The sequence below is a fragment of the Podarcis bocagei genome (assembly GCF_964188305.1).
Source record: "Podarcis bocagei genome assembly, chromosome: 3".
NCBI classification, from domain to species: domain Eukaryota; kingdom Metazoa; phylum Chordata; class Lepidosauria; order Squamata; family Lacertidae; genus Podarcis; species Podarcis bocagei.
This window is the reverse complement of record NC_138127.1, coordinates 41,916,424-41,939,908: the sequence shown is the minus strand read 5'-3', so window position 1 is coordinate 41,939,908 and position 23,485 is coordinate 41,916,424. Positions and strand designations below refer to the sequence as shown.

Sequence of the window (23,485 nt, the reverse complement as noted above, 5' to 3'; positions counted from 1 at the left end):
TAAAGACATGCATTTTAAATGATGCCTGTGATGAAGAGCCAAACAGATCCTTTGATAATTAATATAATCATCAGCTCAGCTCAATCATACTGACAAAGTAAAGATATCATAAGGTGGGTGGGTTTTTTTGCCCTTATTATTTCTATCCTATTGAATTCTGATGAATGTAAAACCAACTGGGATTAATTAGCTAAAAGTGCAGTTCTGCAAGTTGAGTATACTATTAAAAATGGCTGCATATTGCTTGATTCTTCTTGCGAATAAGAAAAGTACCATATAATTTGAATTATAATTTTAAATATATTCATGAACCCCTTATCAAATCTGTTGAGTAAAAGTTCATTAAAAGTCAGAGTCAATTAAATAAATGTGTATGATTGCCAGCTATGCATCTCCTGGGGTATTTGGTAATATGTGTGAAACATAAGACAATATGATACTATAAGCTGTTATCATTGCTCAGCTGTTACATGGCTGAAACTCTTCAGCATTATAAAAGGCATTTTTAAAGATTGAAAAGCAAAACTGTAGGGCCTTCACTCTTTTTCAAATGCAAATTTAAGTGTGGTGTCAAAAACAGCAAATATACAACAAGCTGAAACAGATAGAAGGCAACAATTTGGAAATTGTACATATGAATGATACAAGTTACTATAGAATGGGACCATGGTTTGAATGCATCGCCTCAAAATGTGGATTTTACTGTGAAATGTTCACATGTTCCATGTTGATTTTCTCAAAGTTGTGAAAATATGAAATCTGAGTGACCTTCGATTTCAGCACTGGCTTTAAGTGGTCCACCTAAAAAATGCAATGGAAATATTAACTGTAGATATTTTTGTTCTTTATTTAATAAGGAGAAAGGAGGATAGCCATTGGGTCTCAAGCCCAAGGTGAGTGATACGGAAGGGGGGGTGCCTTCCTTCACCCTTCCGCCAGTCACCAGAGGGTCCGAGGCGATGACCTCAAGGGCACCCAGCCCTACATTCACCCCTCAGCCCCCACACCGTTGCACAAGCACCACACCCTACCCAAGCCCCAAAATTAAAGTGCCTTTCCCTTTTTCCACACGGGCGAAATAAGCCCAAACTCTTAAGCCTCTTTCTCTTAAGCCTCTCTCTCGCTCCATCTTTATCGTGGGTAGACCGTATCAAACTGTATCCCCCACTCGTTTCAATGGCTGTGTTCTACCCAATCAGAACCATGCATTCGCTTTGCAGAGCTAGCTCAGCGAGCTCCTGCACGCCTTATTTAACCTCTTGACAAGCTGCTGACGGCTCCCCACTGGGAGAACAATGGAACCGAAACTCGTGAACCCATAAAAGTGTCAAATCTTGCAACAATGTATCTATTTTGTTTCCGACTTCAATTATCAATATAAGAATGGACTGAAACGGACTAAAACTTCTAAAATTCGTATAAAATCAACCGCAGCTCCGATTTCCTTGGTTTTGATGTCGATCGACTCAGTTTCTTCAGGACTCCATGACACCTCCTCTGCCTCCATAATCCCTCGAGCGAGGAGTCACGTACTCAGGAAGACCCTAATCCAGTCAAATCACTCTGCCCACCCTTTCCTCCGGGCAATGCCAGGTGGCAGACTTTACATACTTGGACTATTGTCTTCTTATCACCGGTACTCAGGAAGCGCTTATCACCGGTACTCAGGAAGCTCTGCATATTCCCCCTCCCTCCTCCGTATGTTAATCCTGTGTAACCCAACCTCTTCTTAATGTATTCATGATGTAACTAGGATGTATTTTGGAGGGAAGTTTCAAAAGTTCATGTCACCCCTTTCTCGCTGTTCAATCTCGTCTTGAACCTGTTGCGCAATAAACTTGGATCTTCTGCAGTTTGCTCCTGTCTCCGGCTGAGCTCATTTTCTTCTGCAGGGACCCGCGGACCTAGTCCGACGAGCTGGGTGGCAGAGTAGCCCCACACCCAGATTTTGCCGTAACAGTGAGTTAGGGACTTCCCCTCCATGTGAAGACAGGCTCTGGCAGATTGAGTGGATGAGACCAATAGTGGGTCCAACAGTCAATAAGGGAAGTGGGGGCAGATGGGGCTCATCAACCTGGGAAGGTAGCCCATCTAAGAGAAGGAAAACTCTGATTCTAAACTTCCACTGCCTTGTGGCTATACTCATTTGTGAGAATGTCTTTGTGAGTACAGTGGTGCCTCGCAAGACGAAATTAATTCGTTCCGCAAGTTTTTTCTTCTTGCGAGTTTTTCGTCTTGCGAAGCACGGTTTCCCATAGGAATGCATTGAAAATCAATTAATGCGTTCCTAGGGAAACCGCCTTCAGACCAGGTCCGGGGACAGTCTGTCCCCCGACCTCTTCTGAAGGCTGGGGGGGGGGAACAAGGGCTTTTCTTCCCACTGCCAGCCTTCAGAAGGCTGTTCTGAAGGCTGGCGGTGGGAAGAAAAGCCCTTCTTCCCACCTCCCGCCCCGCAAGCTCCGGGGACAGGAGGGCTTTGCTGCCGACCGCCAGCATTTTAAAAGCCCCTGCTGTCCCGGGGCGATTTTAAAATGCTGGCGGGCGGGAGTGAAGCATCCGCTGTCCCGGGGAGATTTTAAAATGCTGGGGGTCGGGAGCGAAGCGTTCGCTGCCGACCCCCAGCATTTTAAAATCTCCCCGGGACAGCAGAGAAGTCTCTGCTGTCCCGGGCGATCTTAAAATGCTGGGGGTCGGCAGCGAACGCTTCGCTCCCGCCCACCAGCATTTTAAGATCGCCCGGGGCAGCGGAGAAGTCTCCGCTGTCCCGGGAAGGCAGGCGGGGGGGAGCAAAGACTTTTGCCCCCCGCCGGCCTTCAGAAGAGGTCCAGGATCTCTTCTGAAGGCTGGCGGGGGGCAAAAGTCTTTGCTCCCGACCGCCAGCAATTTAAAACAGGTCCCCGGAGATTTCCCTATGGGCTTTTGTCTTGCGAAGCAAGCCCATAGGGAAATTCGTCTTGCGAAGCGCCTCCAAAACAGAAAACCCTTTCATCTTGCGGGTTTTCCGTCTTGCGAAGCATTCGTCTTGCGGGGTACCACTGTAATCTGTACTCACTGCCATGCAGGAGATCTTTGGGAGAAGGAAAGGCTAGGGAGTAAACCCTACACAAATTCAGAGTGGAGTCTGTAAAATGGGGCCTTCCAGCAACTCCTGCAGCCAAGCTAGTGCCAAATGTATTGCTCTGCTTTCCTTTGGACCACATCATTGATACTGAGAGGGGAGTCTTGGCATCTGGGCAGCCCAGGACCTCTATTCACACTGCCCAGCTTTGTGCCCCATGGAGGTCACTTTGATCTGATTGTTATCCTGATATCCCAATATTCTTGCACAGGGGTCAGCAAACTTTTTCAGCAGGGGGCCGGTCCACAGTCCCTCAGACCTTGTGGGGGGCCGGACTATATTTTGAAGAAAGAGAAAAAAAGAACGAATTCCTATGCCCCACAAATAACCCAGAGATGCATCTTAAATAAAAGCACACATTTTGCTCATGTAAAAACACCAGGCAGGCCCCACAAATAACACAGAGATGCATTTTAAATAAAAGGACACATTCTACTCGTGTAAAAGCATGCTGATTCCCAGACCATCTGTGGGCAGATTTAGAAGGCGATTGGGCCGGATCTGGCTCCCGGGCCTTAGTTTGCCTACCCATGCCCTTGCACCTCCCTTTTGCAAAGAAAATATTCCTTAGTTGTGTGTTTCTAACTTGACCGATGTGACATACACAGCAAGGTTGTTTTTTTAAAAAGTTCACTACTGTTTTCCTTACCACTCCCAAACTCAGTGTGTAACAGGGGTGAGAAGTTCAATTTTTCCTCAAGAATGCATGCTTTACAAATAGCTACAGCCAACTCTTTCCTACAGACTTGTGTCAAATGAATAAATGATCACAATTTCTATTTCAGGTCATTTATCATGATTTGCTATCTCTGCATTGATTTAACAGATTCCTCACTAATACTGGCAAGATGCTCTTAGGAAATGAAGTGCATAATCTGCTCTGTGCCTTGCAGGTATAAATATAATGGTCCAAGGTTAATGAAATAACTGTGCAGACTGCAACTGAAAGCAGAGAATCTAAGTGGTGGTGATGTGACTCTTGATAACTAATGGTTGGAGACTATATTCAAGAATTCTCAATGGTGCTAGCTGCAAACAAAGATTTGCTTTCTAAAAGGCTGGTGATAGGCCTTAATCAGAGCAGAATCCAAAGCATGCATACACTAGGGAGAAAGCCCCATTAGACATAACAGAATTTAGGGGTAAGCAGGCATTAGGTTGTGCTGTACATCTAGAATCATAAAGATCTGAGACAAGTCAAAAAAGGGAAGTCAAAAAAAGGGAAGTGCCAGGGTAGTTTTAATGGCATTTTCTTGAAATTAATAGTATTTTCATATTAGAATTTGAAGAAATATGTGATCATCAGTTAATTTTGCATAGTACTTTCCTTCCCCCCCCCTCCCTGTTGTGGTTGGTATATTTTGGATGTGACTTTGCAGCATGTCATTTTTCCTTCTTCAGGGTCCAAGAGTTGGCAACAGGCCCACCATCCCAGCAATGCTATCATTCTCACTTTGCACTGAACATTCAAGGTGGTCCGAGTGAGAGTGCATCTCCCACCTCTTACAGCAGGAGCTGGGAACCTCAGGCCTGGAGCCAAATGAGGCCTTCCAGGCATCTCTCCCCCAGGCCACAGCAGGAAGGGAGAGAACCTCCAGGCTTCTTCAGCAGTCTGCCTGATCTCTTGCCTCTTGGCCCGCCTCCTCTCCAGCCTATGCTTCTGCCACTGATTCTGGACTGCTCTCTTCCACAACCTCTCCCTGCTCACTAAGCCCTGTTACCTCTCCAGCTTCCGAAACCTCCCCCCCACCCCAGTCTGCTCCATAGCTGTCAGCTTACAGATTTGAAAATAAGGAACCAGCAGCTTTGAAAATAAGGGACTAGCAGCCAAAATAAGGGACCTGCAGCCTCACCTGTTCCAGGCACTCCAGTCTTCCTGTTCTCCTGCAGTTGGTCAAACTCATGCTGGTCGCTTCGAGAACACTGTCCAACCAACTTTGTAACCAGAGGTTCAACTGAATAGAATCTGAATCACATGCACCACAAGGCCTATACAGCCTCAACTTAAGATGGCTCCCCGGCCTGGCTTTGCACTGCAAAGTTTGCAGCAGCACGTGCAACAAAATGGCGTCCAGCATTCAAACCCCCCCTCAGCTTGCATTAACTAGCCACACACAAGGCATGCAAGCTCCACCCCCCAGTCGTTCTTAGACTTCTTATTGGGTGAGCAACACAGCCAAGCAACACAGTTGAAGCCTCCCTCCTCCCTGGCCGGCAGGGAGGGAGGGAGAGGAGCTGCTTCCTTTGAAATTTAAGGGACATCATTTAAGGGACATTTAAGGGACATCCATCAATACGGGACAGCAGCGGGACATGGCGCTGGAATAAGGGACTGTCCCTTCAAATAAGGGACACTTGACAGCTATGGTCTGCTCCCTCTTCTCTCTCTGACCACTCATTGTTCCACCACCAACCCCCTAGCTCTGAACCTTCTTCTCTTGGGCGCTCCCCAGCTGCTGCCTCCCACTTCTCTGCATCCAGCCAGTCCCTAACACCTCCTGACCTGAGGACATAGCTCTCCCACCTTCCTCAGACTATAAGGACAAGTCCCCAGTAACAGATGTCAGCCCTGGCAGAACTGGGCAAAGGGCCCTTTGAGGAAGCATAGCTTCACCAGGAGGTGTGGTCAAGTGCAGTATTGATGTTGCCTCCACAGGGCCTCAAATGGCACCACCTTCTTGCTGAGACAGCACATTTCTGACTTCCCCTTGTGGGTTCCAAGCCAAGCCTCCAGCAGAAGATGATTATCGGTGGAGGTTTGCCTACTTGCTTTTGAAAATCTGGGGTTTTCCTTTCATGGAGCTGTCCTCTCTTGACCAGTTCAGGAAGTGCTGAGTCCAGGGCTTGCAAAGTGCTTTGCACAGTGCTACCAAAACACCTCACAGCCAGGTACGTCTCTGAGGAGAAGGAAGAACACATGCACTTTTATGAACCAGCTATTGTGTTGCACACTGAGGCGCTCACGAACCATGCTAGGAGCGTGGAGGTGTGCTGAGAAACCGTGGGCTGGGGTGGTTAGATCATGAAAGCCTGGAGCTGTGGAAGTCCAGTCTCAGATCTCTGATCTGTGAGTCAGATGCGAGCTGAAGGGAAACTCATTCTGGTCCCTGCCATTGGCCAAAAAGCCAAGCAGGGTTTATTTATACACTTTCCTCCCTGCTGAGCACACATAGCCATCACTCTGCCCACCCTGAGAATTATTCTAACCAAAAGAACAAAAATGAAAGAGGGAAGAGAAAATAAGAATTAATAGAGAAATAGATAGGAAGGGTAACAAAAGAAGCGTAACAGAAAAAGAAAGTTTGGGAAAATAATAAAAAAGGCAGTGAGGGAACAAGTAAGAGAGATGTGCCTTGAAAAGAATGGGGGAAGTAAAGGGATCCCCCAATTATTTGGGGGAATAAATTATCTAAATTCCTTAACCTACAAAGCATAACTATGAAGCTGAGCTCCCACGCCTTCTCAAAACAAAAGAAATCTTAATATGCTCAGCATAATGTGAGATGAAGCACCATGGCACAATTGTGCAATCTGTTTCTTTTGTGCTGGTGTGTAGTGATTAAAAACCTACATATACTGTGTAAGTAGAGTTCAATGTGAGGTAATAAATGCCTTTGACTAGTCAAGTAATTAGCCCCATCATGTACTATTAAGGTCGTGCAGATTTGAAAGGAGCCAGGATTCATCTTCATTTTCCATTTCTTTTTATCTTTGCTCATCTTTTATTTTCTTTTTTCAATAAATCACTTAGCTTCTTGTTAAATCCCATATGCCCAAGTGCACATTTCACACCGCAAACTATTTTTTTCTTTTTTTGGATGCTGCACAAAATGTGTCTAACTGCACATTAGAATAAACCCTGGAGCCAAAGTGTCACTGAGAGGTTGCAGGAAGAACACAGTGAGTGCAGGACCCGCCTAGCCCCACCCATCTGCCAGAAAGGAGAAGGAGCTGCAGGGAGTTTGCTTGCCCCACCCTGTCAGAAAGAGCACCCAGCTCCAGCTGCCAGTTCTCCTGAGACAGTGGAGTTGAAAGGAAGCACTCTGTGGCACATCCATCATGTCAGGAGCATAAGGATGGCCAGGCTGTGTAGGTTTCAGTGAACATGTGTTTGTGTGTGTTATTTCAATCTATCGTAAACCTTCTTTGGGATCATAGAACTGGAAAAGACCTCAAAGGTTATCACGCAATGGAAAAGATAAATTTTCTATATAAATAAACTCTCATATTCTAAGGAGAAATCTGGAATTGATCAGTGTGGCGTTTGCCCTCCTAGGTGACATCATGCTGGGCCATAAGGAAAGGGTTAAATGAGTGTGAAGTGATTGGCAAGTGGGAATCCAAGGGGAGGAGTTAAAGTTAGAGTTTGTGTTGTTAAGGAGTCAGTCGGGTGTTAGAGAAGAGAGAGGGAGGATAAGTCTGTGGATTGGGATAGTTTTACGTAAGAGAGTGAGAGAATCTGTTAAGAGGAGTCAGATAGTTGGGATAATCAGTTAGAAGTTATTAGGATGGTATAGGCCGGTAAAGAAACTAAGATTAAGAAACTGACAAGAAAAATTATCTGAAACCATAAACTTGTTAACGCTTATAAAATAAACTTGTTTATTGGGTTTAATGTTAGCAACTGTCTGGACTCCGTGTGTACCCGAGATAAACGGGTTGGTGGCAGCGGGGAAGCAATCACAGTGGTGCAGTGGCGTAGCGTGGGTTGTCAGCACCCGGGGCAAGGCAAGTAATTTGCGCCCCCTAACCCGTGGATTTGCGCCCCCTAACCCTAACCCCCAGATGTTGCGCCCGGTGCGGCCGGCCCCCCCTGCACCCCCCACGCTACGCCACTGCAGTGGTGGCACAGGGATCAATAGACTGTCAAACGTCCGGGGACCCTGTGTGATCGCCACAATCAGTTTTCAGCATTTAAATAAACATGCATTATAAATATAAATATAAATATAAATATAAATATAATTCTTTTCTTAGTTTACAAAAATACATGCATTGTCTCTTTGTTCAAGTTGCATTTTCTACAGATCAGATAAACATGCTTCCTTAAAAAAACAGAAAAAATATAATGGTCACAGTGCAAAGATCTGATCAGCTAATGGCCTTTATCTTCTACTCTGCATATATATATCATGGCAAACAGCTTTTGGAGCCAGGAAAAGTTTACAGAAGCCAAAAGACCTGCCTATTGGCTTAATTTGAAATGTGCAAATGCTGCTCATGTTGTCAGTAACTGGCATGCACAGAATTTGGAAACACTTTTACTTTAAGATGGTAAGGCAGGGAAAGTATCCAGAAGCCAGATTAATTTAAGTACCATCTGGACTTGATATCTGTGTATAAGCTCAGCTTTGATATCAGGAGCAAAGCTTCAAGGCCATTTAGAATTAAACTGTCTTGGTTTCACTTTGACCTATTAAGCCACGGCCAAAAATACCCAGATTCCTCAGACTATTTTTAGGTTACATGCCTTTGTCAAATAAAGATTTTGTTTGTATAGAAGATACAATGTATTGCTTGGGACGTGTAATCACAGGAAAGTTGCTGGATTCTTTCTTGGGGGTAAATGAGTAGTAGAAGTATCCAACTAGCACAATGGCTACTAAGCCAGTGACAAATATTGAGCATCAAAAGAAGTACACCCACACTTTAAGGCACAACACATTTGGGTAGAGTGTAAATGTAGCAAATTCCTATAGACTGTTTCACCCAATTGACAATGTTGGGTTTTTAAATATATTTCCCAAGATAGCATTCAGTAGCAGTCCAGCCCCTTATCAAAATGAATTAATGTTCCCCGAGAAGCATTTTGAATAATACATTTGGGTAAAGGCAAACCATATAACGGTCTAAGGTGTTACGTTACAGCTTAAATGTTCTCAACCACACCTGATTTGTCATTGGTAAAATTCCAGGTGAACGAATTGTCGCAAAAGATTAGGGAGGTGAAACATACTCGTTTGTAGAAAATAAGCAGGCTTGACTTTTTGCTACATCCAAATCTCAGTGTTCCTTCCTTCCTCTATGGTAACGGGTTGCAATCAGGATTGAACCCTGCCCAATATAGTTAAGAAAGGCTTGCCACTGTGCACATTTTGCAAACATGTAGTGGTGGTGTGTGAGAGAGGCTGGAGCAGCAGCACCACCACTAGGATGGAGTATGGTTCCCTAGTTGTTAGTAGTGGCAGTACCACCAGCAACAACCCAGGCCTCCCCTGACCTTGTCCAGGCCTTGTTATAGTAAGCAGCGAAACTCATTTACATTAGCGTTCCCCACATAGGGCAAGTAAGGAATAGGAGAAAAGACAGTATCAAAGAACCCAAGACACATCACACAAGGGTCTTTATTTTAGGAATGATAATCAAAATTAGGATTGTGCTTTAAGTCTTGCAATAACTTCACAGTAGGATGCTGGGCTCTTTTGTGACACATTGCTGGGAGTCTCTGACACAGCTACTAAAGGAAGACTTGACACACTGTTTTATTTGAGTCGTTTACATTTTGTACAACTGTGTGTTCTTCCAAGCAGTTCAGCACTCAGAGAACAATGGAATGTACTTTCTAGCACAGTAATCCGAAAGCTCTTACCCCATCTCAAGGCTATTTCTTTAAACAGGCTGCTCCCTGTATATTGTATGTATTTCAAGGTCAGAATTAAACGTACAGTGTTTGATCTTGTTTAAACTAAGAACTTCTGGCTTCACTTGCATTTTAAAAGGAACATTTGTTTACTGACAGCACAATCCTTTGCATGACTCATCACAAGTAAGTCTAATTGACTTCAATAGGAAAGGGTAGTGGATTGTAGCCTAATAATCCATTTCTTCCTTTGGAAAGCCACAGACAGTTGTTGTCATGGAAATGATTGCCCTGCTGAAAATAACGGCCGTCATCTGTACTGATGCTGCTGTACGTGCAGCTTATATATAAATAAATGCCATCTAGGGAGATATTCAGTACACAAATACATTCTGGGTAATGGTGGTAATGCTAGTTAGATGACACTTTTCAAATTGACATCCCTGAGTGGGAAAAACACAATCTGCTTTAGCCTAGGGAGGGTGTACATTTTAGGAGCTGGTCATCATTAAAGGGCTCATCCATTTCTTGGCTTAGACTGACCTCTAGGAGTAAGGGCAGAAATACACGTTTTGAGGGGACAATGGTTTTCAGCCCTGCAGTTGCCTCATAATGGCATGAAGGGAGATGAAGAATCAGGGGGTTATCATTTCCATAGCTACTGATCCCCCCCTCCCCATCCACAGCTAGGGTGTCATCTTTCTCAGTTGGCCTCTAGAAATAAATTCAGTGGAGGAAGTAGCAGGAAAGGCGGGAAACATTTTCAGGGAAAACTGAGAGGCATGAAAAACATTACAATTTTCTCCAAGAAATGTGTTCCCCGCTCCTGTATTCATGTCAGGTGACATGGACTTACAAATGTTTTGCTTAATGCTACTAGAATGCATTTGTATACTTGAAGGAGGGCCTTCTGGCGGCTCCCTCATTGAGAGAAGTGAGGTTACAGAGAACCAGACAGAGGGCCTTCTCGGTAGTGGCACCCGCCCTGTGGAACCCCCTCCCATCAGGTGTCAAGGAAATAAGCAGTTATCCTATTTTTAAAAGACATCTGAAGGCAACCCTGTTTAGGGAAGTTTTAAATATTTAATGCTGTATTGTTTTTAACACTCGATTGGGAGCCGCCCAGAGTGGCTGGGGAAACTCAGCCAGATGGGTGGGGTATAAATAAATTATTATTATCATGTACTACACATGCAAGAGTTTTTAGATAAATGCCACAAGTGGCCTGCAAACAATAAACAACAGCGGGAAAATAACAGAACACCATAAATACAGCACAGGTTCTCCATCATATATTTTGATTATTTGTTCATACACATTGGGACACCTCCTGAGAGATCTTAACCAATTTTGTCATTCCTGAGGTAATGGGGCAGGTTTTTGTCTATGTTTGTATATTCCTGGTTGCAATGTTGAAACAAAATGATGAACTGAACCTTTAGAAAACTGCATTGAACTGGACACTGCTTAAGATATGGTAGCCAAAACTGGCATGATGGTTCCTAAGGTCAAGGAGCAGATTCTGGTTTATCTTTAGATACCACCAAAATAGTGGACTCAAACTTTCAAAACTGCAATAATTTGGACAGCCCTCCAGCTATCATAACCACATGCTGCATGATTGTTTCTGAGATGGAGGAGCTGGATTCTGTCTATTGAGGTTAAAAGGTAAAGGGACCCCTGACCATTAGGTCCACTCGTGGCCGACTCTGAGGTTGCGGCGCTCATCTCACTTTATTGGCCGAGGGAGCCGGTTATGTGGCCAGCATGACTAAGCCACTTCTGGTGAACCAGAGCAGCGCAGAAACGCCGTTTACCTTCCCACCGGAGCGGTACCTATTTATCTACTTGCACTTTGACGTGCTTTCGAACTGCTAGGTTGGCAGGAGCAGGGACCGAGCAGCGGGAGCTCACCCCGTCGTGGGGATTCGAACCGCCAACCTTCTGATCGGCAAGTCCTAGGCTCTGTGGTTTAACCCACAGCGCCACCCACGTCCCTCTGTTGAGGTTAGGTTTTAAAATAAAATAATAATAATAATTTATTATTTATACCCCGCCCATCTGGCTGGGTCTCCCCAGCCATTCTGGGCGGCTTCTAACAAAAGATTAACAATTAGCGAATTAGCGAAGCTACAATTAGCGAATGGGGACAGGAAACATTGCTGCCCAGTCACACCTACGTTTAAACCCTGGATTTTCCCCGTACTGTTTTGCCGCAAAAACCAAACCAAACCAAACCAAACCAAACCAAACCAAACCAAACCAAACAGCATAACATAAAATACTTTTAAGGTAACCCAGAAGTCAGAAGCCTGTGCGAGTCTACCCTACTAAATCTTGCGCACTGAGGGGGGAGGTGGCCAGAGGCGGCTCTTCCTCCTTCAGCCCGGAAGTGACGCGCCGCTGCCTGTCAAAGCTCGTGGTTAGTGAGCGAAGCAGACTGGAGAGTAAACAAGCCCTCGCCGCTCGGTGCTGCCGCTGGCTCCATCTTTAAAGGGCTGCCGCGCAACTCGACCGTCGCGAGGAGAAGAAGAAGAAGAGGAAGAAGAAGAAGATGGGGGCTGTCTTGGGCCTCTGCTCCATGGCGAGCTGGGTAATGTGGCCGGAACCGCGGCCTCCTCCTTCGGGGCCCCACTTCGCTGGGTTAGGGAGTCACGGGGGCGGGGGCGGCTATTCAGCAGCAGCAGCAGTTCCAGAGGCGCAGGCGCAGTGAGGGGGCTCTCTGACTGCGCCCCCCCCCCATGCATCTCCGCGCGCTGTCCTTTCTCTGCGGCGAGGCGGCCCCTCCCTGGCCGTGATGCGTCCCCTTTGTTTAAATCATATATAATATGATTTCGTTTGCCAACGCCCTAGAACTGATGGAGGAGGCGCGTTAACGTCTCGACCCTGTTGTCTGCGCCTTGCAGGTGCTATGGCAAAATGGCAATGCACCCCAAATTAAAAACCCTTAGTAATGGAAAGCAATGGGTTGGTGCAGGGCCTGATTTAGGTTTGAGGAGGCCCTAAGCTACTGAAGCTAATGGGGCCCTTTATATGTGATATTTTAGGGAGCAGGCTAGCAGGCGGGACCCATTACTTACATCATAGGAGCCTACGCAACACAAAACACTGTTGCTGTATGTAGGTTTTATTTTATTTTTGTTTTTTTATCTTATATTTTGGAAATCTACATCTGGTGTGTTTTTTCCTTTAATTTTTTGGGGGCCCCCAAGAGAGTGGGGCCCTAAGCTATGGATTGTTTATACGTAAATCCGGCACTGGGTTGGTGATGTTGCCTCTTTAAACACTGGCCCTTTGAAATTTGACAGTTCCTCGCTTGTTTCCTGGAGGGCAGTTTGCTATCTAGGTAGTTGCTCCCCCACCCCCCAGCATCATCCAGTCCTCATGCTTTCCTCCTCTGTGGATAGCTTCCTAAGGCCATTTTTAGGAATGTCTCTATGAAGGGGTTCTGAAGTTGCAGTGTGAAAGGTGTTTGTGTGTGTGGTGGGGTTTCGTCATCTCTAATTTTACAGGGTCGTTTATTGTTCCAAGGCATCTGGCAAATGCTTGTACCATCTTATACCGCAGTGTATGCTAAGTCAGCATGCTAGGAGTATATGTGGGATTACCGAACTGAAAATTATGAGTGAAAGTGTGGCTTCTACCTCCTTTTGACAAACCCTGCATTAAAGTAGGATCATCTGTAGGTGTGTAAGAGAGAATCAAATCAGTCTAGAGAAAATGTGGACTTTTTGAGGAAGAACAACACAATATCTTGAGCCGTAGTAGAAATTCATAATATTTTTTTTGTTAGACTGAAATTTGTGGATTTTTTCCCCTGTTCCCTGGGATAAATTCCTGCTATGGAATAATAAAGGCAGAGTGGAAAGTTACAATGGTCAGACTGGGCAACTTGATAGAATGTTGCTTAAACTTTTGCTGATTTAACTGTTGTGCATTCCTCCTAATGTGCTGGAAGTTAGAGTAAGAGCTTGTCCTATATTTTTCCCTACACCTCTGAGGATATTGAAGTAAAGTGTGTAATTCAGTATATATCTTTGATTCAGGCATAAAGTAAAAACAAATCTCCACTAACCTGTAAGTCATATACTTTTTCTTGGCTATGGTATACATCACTATTTGCCCTGGTAAGCATAACTAATAACAGTCTGTTGACTGTCTTGGCTGTACATGGGGCAATCACAGAGCCATCTGAGAAGCAGCATTGCAACATCACCTTTGCTTTTTTGCAGGACTTGTTCATGCTTCTATTAGTGTTATAGCACTGAATCAAGAGCCCAAGGACCCACTGCTCATATCTGCACACATTTTACTATCAAAGCCATGGCCTTTGCAGTAATGGGTATACCGGAAAACGTAATACAGAATATGAGATTACAACTATTACATTAGTAGGAGTGTGATCCTTAAATATTGTGACATCAGAACCAGTAGTTAAACATTTTAACCACGTAATTAACTGAGCATAACTTTTTATTTTGTCCTCATACTCCTCCCTTTCTTTCATCAGATACCATGTTTGTGTGGCAGTGCCCCATGTCTGCTGTGCCGGTGCTGCCCCAGTGGAAATAACTCCACTATAACAAGGGTGATATATGCTCTGTTCTTGCTGCTTGGAGTGGGTGTTGCATGTGTGATGTTAATTCCAGGAATGGAAGAACAGCTGAAGAAGGTCAGTTTACTCTTGAGACAACTATGGTAGAATTATTGTGGCACTGCTACGGTAGTTTGGGATTGACCTGTATTTTCTTACGTTTCAGAAGCATTGCTTGCTCTAGAGAGCACCTTCGTATCCGCACCTCCTATTATTCTAGAATGTTATTTAGTGTTTTGTTTACATAGGCTAAGGCCTAACTATGGAGCAGTTCTCTCATTATGACTGCCTTTCATTGAAGTATTTTAACATTTAGCATAATGGTTGTCTGTAAAACCTTGCCTTCTTCCTGTATTAGGTAGCTATTATTTCAGACCAGGAGTATACATACATGTATGTATGTATGTATGTGGCTTTTGAAAACACCAGGGGACTATATTTTATGTATATTCTATGTATTTAAATATATATTATGTATTTAAATCTTCAGTTTAACATTGGCTTGTGAGAACCTTAGACCTGTACAAATTTCAAGTAATGAAGAGATGTTAAATTAATCCTGTCATAGTCTGCTCCTAACAAAACAAAAAGTTTGGGTTCTTCATTGACATATGTTAATATATTTTATGTTGTTCATTACAGATTCCTGGATTTTGTGATGGCCAAGTGAATTGTGATGTTCTAGTAGGCTATAAAGCAGTATATCGGGTGTGCTTTGGTATGGCCATGTTCTTTCTCCTGTTCTCCTTAATGATGATCAAAGTGAAGAGCAGCAGTGATCCAAGGGCAGCAATACACAATGGGTAAGAAGAAATGATGGCCCAGCTATGCCTCTATCTGGACAGGGATAGCCTAAATATTGTTGTCTATGCTCTTGTAACCTCAAGGTTAGATTACTGCAATGCATTATACATAGGACTGCCTCTGAAGACGGTTTGGAAGCTTCAGCTGGTGCAGAATTCATTGGCCAGGTTGCTCATGCAAGATGGTTTGAGAATATTATGATGATCCTGGTCCAACTGCACTGGCTACTGATTACCATATTTTTCTGTGTTTAAGACAGTATTTTTTCCTATGAAATAATATGCAAAAATAGCAGGTCGTCTTATACACGGATAGCAGAGGGGGGATGGGTGTTTGTTGTCATCAGACAGCATGAAATTTGCAGCAGCAGTTGGGCATGTGATAGGTTGCTGTGGCAAGGCCTGCTGACGATTGTTTGCAGCTTTGGCAATGGTGCGTGCTATTTTCGACATCATCGAGGTGTGTGCGCAATCTTCTGTTGTTGTGCTGAGTGTGCAGGTGGGCTTTTGGCGGTGTGTGTGCAGACGATTGTTTGCTGCAGCAATGTGTACAATTTTGATTGGCGCACAAGCTGTAGAGCGATTGGCAGTGCTGACCCCCCCCAAAAAGCTCAGCAACTGTGGGCAATCTCCCTCCCCCCAAGCACAACTTTGGTCAATCCCCCCCCTTTTGTTGCGGTCCCAAAAAAGGGTCATCTTATACATGGGGGCGTGTTATACATGGAAAAATACGGTAGCTTCCGAGTTTTGACCTATAATGCCTTAACCAGCTCAGGACCGCAATACCTCAAGGACTGTCTCTTTTCATATGAACCTATCATCTTCTGAGGCCCTCCTTTGTGTGCCTCCTTGAGAAGTCTGGAGGATGGCAACACGAGAAAGGGCCTTCTCTGCAGTGGCTCCCTGTCTGTGGAATGCTCTCCCCAGGGAAGTTCACCTGGTGCCTTCATTATACACCTTTAGGCTCCAGGCAAAAATGTTCCTTTTTAACCAGGCCTTTGGTTGCTTTGATTGACATCCTATGTCCTTTTGAAATGTGGGGTTTTTTTTGGGGGGGGTGGTTATTGGATTGTTGTTTTTATTTTGATTATGTATTTTGGTTTTATATTTTGGTTTTATTCTGTGAACCGCCCTGAGACCTCTGGGTATAGGGTGGTACATAAATTCATTCATATATATATATATATATAGAGAGAGAGAGAGAGATAAATTGTAGTCTTGTGTTTCCTGCACAAGGTATATAAATAACAAAACCTGAAGGCTGTTGCTTCAGGTCAGTGAAGAGATCATATGTAATATTACATACAGTATATTATGTAAAGTACAAATTTTAAAAATACTGCTGATGGTTCTTTGGTGATATTTCAGATTCTGGTTCTTTAAATTCATCACAGCTGTTGCAATTACAGTTGGAGCATTTTTTATTCCAGAAGGACCCTTTACAACAGGTATGATTGCGTTGAAAGTCATGTATATTTTGCACAGAAACTGTTTCCAATAGCTTTCAATGTGATACTGAGTTCTTATTTAACAGATCTTAATGTTCTGATTTGTCACACTGGAGAAGATGCGTAGGACTTTGGCATGACCTTTCTGGCCTGACAGGTCAGATCAGTCCCTACCTCAGTTTGCCAACTTTTGACAGATGGGTGGTCCCAACTACCTGTCAGTGTCCCTTGAGCAGCGATTCTCAAGTGCCCAACAGCCAGCTGATTGTTGGGCATTTGGAAACCATAGCACAAGGGGTATTGCCAGTTTAGGACTGGCAAATCTGCATTCCTCAGCAATCAGCTGTCCAATTGAGTTCCCCATGCTGAGCTCTGTTACACAGCTAATCCAGTGCTGTCTGTACCTGCCTCATACCTGATATCCTATATGATGTCAGGTGGCCATGGTTTAGGGAAAACAGTTTTGTGGGCCAAATTGAGCTAAATCTGGCCTGCAGGCTGGAGGTTCCTTACTTCAGCACAATCCCTTAATTCTCATTCCCAAAGAATCTAGTTTTATGTGTGTGTAGTCACAGACTCATATTTATCTCTTAAATCCTTGTGCTTTCCTATGTCCCCAGGTAGCTTATAATTTTAGATTATAAGCTACCTGGGGACATAGCCTTGTTTATTTTTTAATTGTCAAACTCTTTAAGAGTTTATTTTACGAGTAAATTTTACCCTGATGACTCTGAATCACTCAATACATGCTAACAATTCAAACAGAAAAAATATTTATTGTCAGGGGTTTAGGAACAGAGGCAAGGGCAAGGGAGGAAACAGAGAGCGAAGGGGAGGAGGCAGAAGAAAAGATGAGTGATGACGACGACCCGAGATCTCCGAGTCTTTCCAGTGAATCAGAGGATTCACAGAAAGGAGCACCAGTGGCCAGGGCAAGGGGGGAGTTTAGGGGGGCATCCCAGGAAGATAGAGCCAGAGGGGACTCAGAGGAGAGCAGTTGGAAATCGGGACCAGCGTCACTGCTAGGGAGCAGGGAGGAGGAAGGGAGCCAGGGGGCAAGCGCTGGCAGCTCACCACAGGAGGGAGGGCATGAGTCAGGAGTGGCCACACCTCCATCGGGGAGCGAAGAAACGGTTAAGCGGAAAGTGGAAGGTTGGGCGCGCGCGCCAAGTTCAAATGCAGAGGAAGGCGGCGCAGTAAGCAGCCCGGAAAGGGAGCCAGGTCCTAAAGCCCGGCGCAAGGAGGCAGGAGGGTCCGGATCAGCGTCAGAAGAATCCCGGAAGGAAGAAACCCCGGGGGGCAGAGGGACCCAGAGGAGAACAGTCAGGCGGAAAAGGTGGAGCAGGGCTAGGATATTAAGTTGGTGCACAAGGGGCGGAGAATCAGACGGAGCTTCGCCGATCTAGCTACTAGACGTAGAGTTGCACGCAGCAGCTTGAAAATGGAAACTGTAACTCAATAAAGACTTTTACTTAATGATCGCTGGCTAGCGTGATCCTCTGTGAGCTAGGATCTTCGAGCAGCTCTGACATTTATGAAAATTAATATATTAATTATTTTTCTTCCTAGTGTGGTTTTATGTAGGCATGGCTGGTGCTTTCTGCTTCATTCTTATCCAGCTGGTTTTACTTATTGATTTTGCCCACTCTTGGAATGAATCTTGGGTCGAAAAGATGGAAGAAGGAAACTCAAGATGCTGGTATGCAGGTATGTAGTGGTTTGTTGGTCAGCATCACAGGGTTTGTTTATTAAAATTGGGACATGCTGTGCTCAAATTTCAGTTGTAGGAGTCATGACCTGAGAACTCTTTGATGTTGCTCTTCACTCGCTAGTTGCTGACCAAGGAAGGGTGTGTTTTTGTGCATGTGCGGAACTGAGAGTCTGAATCCCTCCCATCCCCAACATACCATGGTTAAGAGGGAATTGGTGTTTCCAGAAGCATAATAATGATATTGATTACATGGGGTCAGAAGAGGAGAAAGTTGTGCCTGACTTGATGCAGCTGTAGTAACAACTATAATTACTGAGGATTGATTCAGTTTTTCCAGATCTTCTAGAGGCAATAGTAGTTTAGTCTGCCTACTGAAGTTAATCCAGCAGATCACTTTTCTTATCCAACAGTGTACCATAGGATTTATTTTTCATCACTGCTCTACTGAGCCTCCTTCAAAAGTACTAATAAAACCTGAATCCAGTTTTGTTTGCTTCTTCACAGCTTTGCTGTCTGCCACAGCATTAAACTATCTTCTGTCTCTGGTGGCAATTGTCCTATTTTATGTCTATTATACTCTGCCCGATGGCTGTTCTGAAAATAAGGCATTTATCAGTGTCAATATGCTGCTGTGCATTGGAGCATCTGTAATGTCAATTCTGCCTAAAATCCAGGTATGAGGTTACATTAAGTGGATATTTGTTTTCATAAGAATCTGGCTAATACATCAGCCGTTTGTCAAATTTCTACATTTAGTTAATTCACATCTTATGCAAGCATTTGGTTCTGGGGGGGGGGTAGTCTCTGCATATAAATCCAGGAAACCCTGGAACTGCTCCCAGCACCTCAGAAGGTGAAGGACTGCTTACCCAACTTTGGGAAGGAGGCACAAGGGCTCTGGGACATTGCCAGAGCCGTCACACCACCTTCCCGAAGTCTGGTGGGCCTGTAATTACAGCTTTGCGCAGGGAAGTGGGGGGGATAAGTAAATGGAGAGTTGGTTTCCTCTGCTCTCCATTCATTCATTTCCTACTCTCCCTCCCTGTGCTGAGTTGTGATCACATAAGAAAAATCAGCACAATATGCAGTTATCTGTATTGTTTTGCTTTCTGTCTGCATATAGGAATCACAGCCGAGATCTGGGTTGTTACAATCATCTGTGATCACCGTTTATACAATGTATCTAACCTGGGCTGCAATGACCAATGAGCCAGGTAAGGAGATTTCATGTTGTTGTTGTTGTTGTTGTTATTGTTATGATCCAGAAGTGACTCTGGCAGAACTCCGTTGTTTATTGCTGTCACACCTACTTTGGATGATTTAAAACTTTTGAATGTTTTGAAGCTTTGAAGGGTCAAAAAACTGTTAAACAAAAAGTATTTCAGAGTGCAAGGAAGAATGCTATAAATTGATTGTTAGAGAATCTGTGGTTATCTAAATGATTCTTAGAGTGAGTGAAACTTACTCCCAAGTCAGCATGATTAGGATTGCAGTTTTGGTATACAAAAGACTTCTTGTAGGGCGGGCGGTTCATTCATTTTCAGCTTTGTATTCTTGTTATTTAAAAAAGTGCACCTAGACACTCCGTTGCAGTGCCCATGACCTAGGTTTAAGGTGCCATTTATCTCATAGCTTTCATATATCAGTTTCTAACACTGTTCTGAACACTTGCTCTCACCACACAGTAGCAAGACTAGCCAATGTCCTTCTATTGCATGGGGATGTTGCTAGTACAGTGCTCAAAGAAAGCACTGTTAATCCCATATCCTTTGTATGGAAAGGCCATAGCTGTATTTCATTGCAGTTGGAAAGCTACACAACAAACAGCTCAAAAACAGTTTCGAGCAGTGTAAAAGGCTAGCACCTAGTGTATATTATTATGTTGGACATTGCTTCTGTGAGAAATAATTGTTTTGTGTAGAATAATCCGACTTTCAGTTTTTTGTGTCTTTACTGATCTAGACAGACAATGCAATCCAAGCTTGCTGAACATAATTGGCTATAATTCCACAAGCACTCCAAGTAAGGGTCAGTTTGTCCATTGGTGGGATGCCCAAGGAATTGTAGGCCTCATCCTGTTCTTAATGTGTGTTCTGTACTCAAGGTGAGCAGAACTTTTGGAAAACCTTTTCCAATTTTCAGTTATTTTTTTTTAAAAAAGGACATCTAGTGACACTAACTACTTTTTAACTGCAGCATTCGGACATCCAATAATAGTCAGGTAAATAAACTGACATTAACCAGTGATGAGTCAACACTGATAGAAGATGGACTTCCCAGGAGTGAAGGCTCTCTTGATGAAGGAGATGATTTGCACCGTGCTGTTGATAATGAGAGAGATGGAGTTACTTACAGTTATTCATTCTTTCACTTCATGCTTTTTCTTGCTTCGCTTTACATCATGATGACCCTAACCAACTGGTACAGGTATGTGGATCTTGCAGACTACATTTCATTGACATTATCAGTGCTGATCACCTGTAGGGGTGGAAGTGGGCAGAGAGGCAAATGTTGGATTCATAATCTCCTCTCCCACTTATCATATCGGTGGCAGTGAATTTTCTTCTTACATAATTTTTTCAATTTTAAGAACATAAGTGATGATCAAGAGAAAAGTAGTTATTCTGTTCCACAAATGAGTCGGCTAACACTTTATCTCTCCTCTTTCTCAGCCCTGACCCTGCCTCTGCATCAATGACCAGTAAGTGGCCATCTGTATGGGTGAAGATCTCTTCCAGCTGGATTGGCATAGTCCTCTACGTGTGGACTCTGGTGGCTCCACTTGTTCTAACAAACCGTGAATTTGACTAAGCCAAGTGTCTCATCTGAAAGCTCTTCCTTTATTTTGTAGCTAACAGTATTCAACATCGAGATGCAATTTGTAAATAATATGTGTATGTATCGTCTGAATAGTTTATCATGTCTTCTGCATGGTTATACTTTTAAATCATGTTCACTTGCTATTTCAGTGACTGTTTTCTAGTTGAGCTTGATGATGATAATAGTACATATTAATGATTAATACTGAGCCCTCTTCCAATGTTGGGGGAAAGTAAACATATATGGTGGGTAGAGTAAGGATGAAGATTCTACCACCACCACCCTGCTATTTTCATCACTTTGACAGTTTGTAAATGGTGACCGTGTGAAGCAGAGAGACTTTTGCATCCATGGAGACTCCCTGCTTCTGTGGGTGAGAACCTTGGTTTTCCATTTGGGAGCCTCCACAGATACAAACATCTCTCTGCTTCACAATATCACCAGTTGGAAAGTGATGAAAAAGGCAAGGTTGGGCAGAGCTAGTGTGATCTTTCCCACTGCTCCCTTCTGTATATTTTCTTTCCCCTAACTAGTATCTGGAGAGGGATTTAGGGTCAAACTAGATGTGAGAACAACAGTTCCATGTGTTTCAAACCCCATAAATATTTGGCTCAGCCCTACTGCTTACTGAAGAATTCCTAGATCATGTACAGTCAAAGGTGCATTAAAGCAGTATTTTTCAGTGCATGTAGATAGGCCGAGGTTGAAAGTCAGATATTTGAAGTTATAATCAGATGGGGAACCATGAAGAGTGTTAGAAGCTAGGGCTATCTATGACAATCTTACTGGCCTTTATTGCAGTTTAATAATTGTTACACAGCAGTTTTCTAGTTAGTAAAATATCAACTTTGGTCTAGCAAGGAAGTATAATCTTTCACAACTGTGAGATTTGCCCAGAAAAGATGAGAAAAATATGGCTATGACAGATAGGAGAGACAGTAATGGTTGTAAGCCTTTGGAGGATACTGTATTACCTCAGCTGAAGCATGGATGGATGGTTGTCTAGGAGAGTCTGATGATGAATGAGAATCACATATCAGGTGTGTGTTAAGTCTAGGTTACCTTTAGATCGTAGCTGATCTGTAGGAGGTATGATCTTTTCTTTGTTGAACAAACATCAGATGAGCAGGAGCACAGGAATGTCAACTCTAATGAGCCTTCGCTGATGATAGAGCAGAGCAAGGAGTGGGGTTAGTAGGAAGGGAAAGAATGTACCTGTGATTCATTTGCCATTTTAATCAATTTGTGGAGGGTTCCCCCCTTCCACACTTTAAACGACAAAGAGCCCCAGCTGTCACTAGGGCTGGTGTGAGCATATAAGAAAACAGCAGTTACAATTCTGTAGGACTGGTTTTTGTACTTGCAGGTTTGAGTAAGTACAAGGCCTCTTTTAAAGAATGTGAACAGGAGTAAATGTTTAAGGTTGTACTTGAAATTATTCAAAATGTGCATGGGGTATCAAAAATAGTTGCCATTTTGACCAGATTTGTTTTTTAAAGTGAAGTGCAGTGAAGTATTAATGCATGCTCTAGGCTTTTCATTTTTGTAACCATTTGATACCAAGATAAGTCTTTTTAAAAAAACCTAATCAATACTTGGAAGGTATTTAGGACTAGCGCTCATTAAATTGAAATTAAGGAGTGAAATGGATTGCTGTCCCCCACTGCTGGTAGCTGTAGTATAGTATATTTCACGCTGATGAGGTAGACTTCAGGTACCGCTGTTATTTTTATAGCTTTTTAAAAAGTTACTTTAAAAAAAATATATCCTGGCTCCATCTGTTCCTTGAGTGGGTATAATTGAGCTTAGGTTGTAAATCAAGTTGTTCTGTATCTTTCTAAAAATACTTTCCTGGATAAATTGATGTATACCAATACTCATTTTTAGTTAAAGCACACTTGCATTTTAATAGCTGATCTCTTCACAGATGTCATTGATTCTTGTGTCAAAGGTATTATCTTTTGTGTGTCCATTGCCGGCAGTGGATTTGTATCTGGAAAATCCTAAGTCTACATAACACAGAAACTATTAGGTGTTTTGCATAGTTTGTTTGTTGGAAATCTTCAAATACTGTGCTTTGCTGATTGAATGGGAAGGTACAGTTCTGGTTTGCTTTTCCTTAAGGATTGCACAGCTGACAGAACAGTTTCAGCTGTAGCAGCACTGTTGTGCATTACTGAGTATCAGTGGTGAATTTCTATAAAAAAATACTTATATATATTTAATGGCTGACTTAGGCTCAACATGAATGCAATTTCAAGGTAGCTTTAATATTAAAGTCATTTTGTGTGTATGCTATAACCTAGTAAACATTCAGAAAAGATGGCTGTTTATGTCTTCCTAGTCTTGTTTTGATTTTTTATCCAATGTGGCTATAGGCCATACATTTTCATAGTACTGAATATACTTCC

General features: G+C 43.4%; 1 protein-coding gene and 1 long non-coding RNA gene across 2 annotated transcripts in view; one reads left to right on the top strand and one right to left on the bottom strand.

Moving 5' to 3' along the window:
* The window catches only part of LOC308583653, a 186,276-nt gene that overhangs the window by 78,514 nt on the left and 84,277 nt on the right, over positions 1-23,485 (bottom strand). The window lies entirely within an intron of this gene.
* On the top strand, positions 12,121-23,397 carry SERINC1 (serine incorporator 1). The gene is made up of 10 exons (XM_081187752.1): positions 12,121-12,291; positions 14,209-14,370; positions 14,935-15,095; positions 16,464-16,543; positions 18,113-18,250; positions 18,759-18,928; positions 19,378-19,468; positions 20,217-20,358; positions 20,451-20,681; positions 20,927-23,397. Exons 1-10 carry the CDS (start codon positions 12,253-12,255, stop codon positions 21,063-21,065), a joined length of 1,353 nt encoding a protein of 450 aa, XP_081043878.1. The 5' UTR covers positions 12,121-12,252; the 3' UTR covers positions 21,066-23,397.

Coding starts and splice junctions, on each gene's coding strand:
- SERINC1 (XM_081187752.1), top strand. CDS start 12,253: ATGGGGGCTGTCTTGGGCCTCTGCTCCATGGCGAGCTGG. Junction 12,292..14,208: donor TCTGCTCCATGGCGAGCTGG/GTAATGTGGCCG, acceptor TTCTTTCATCAG/ATACCATGTTTGTGTGGCAG. Junction 18,251..18,758: donor CTCAAGATGCTGGTATGCAG/GTATGTAGTGGT, acceptor GCTTCTTCACAG/CTTTGCTGTCTGCCACAGCA.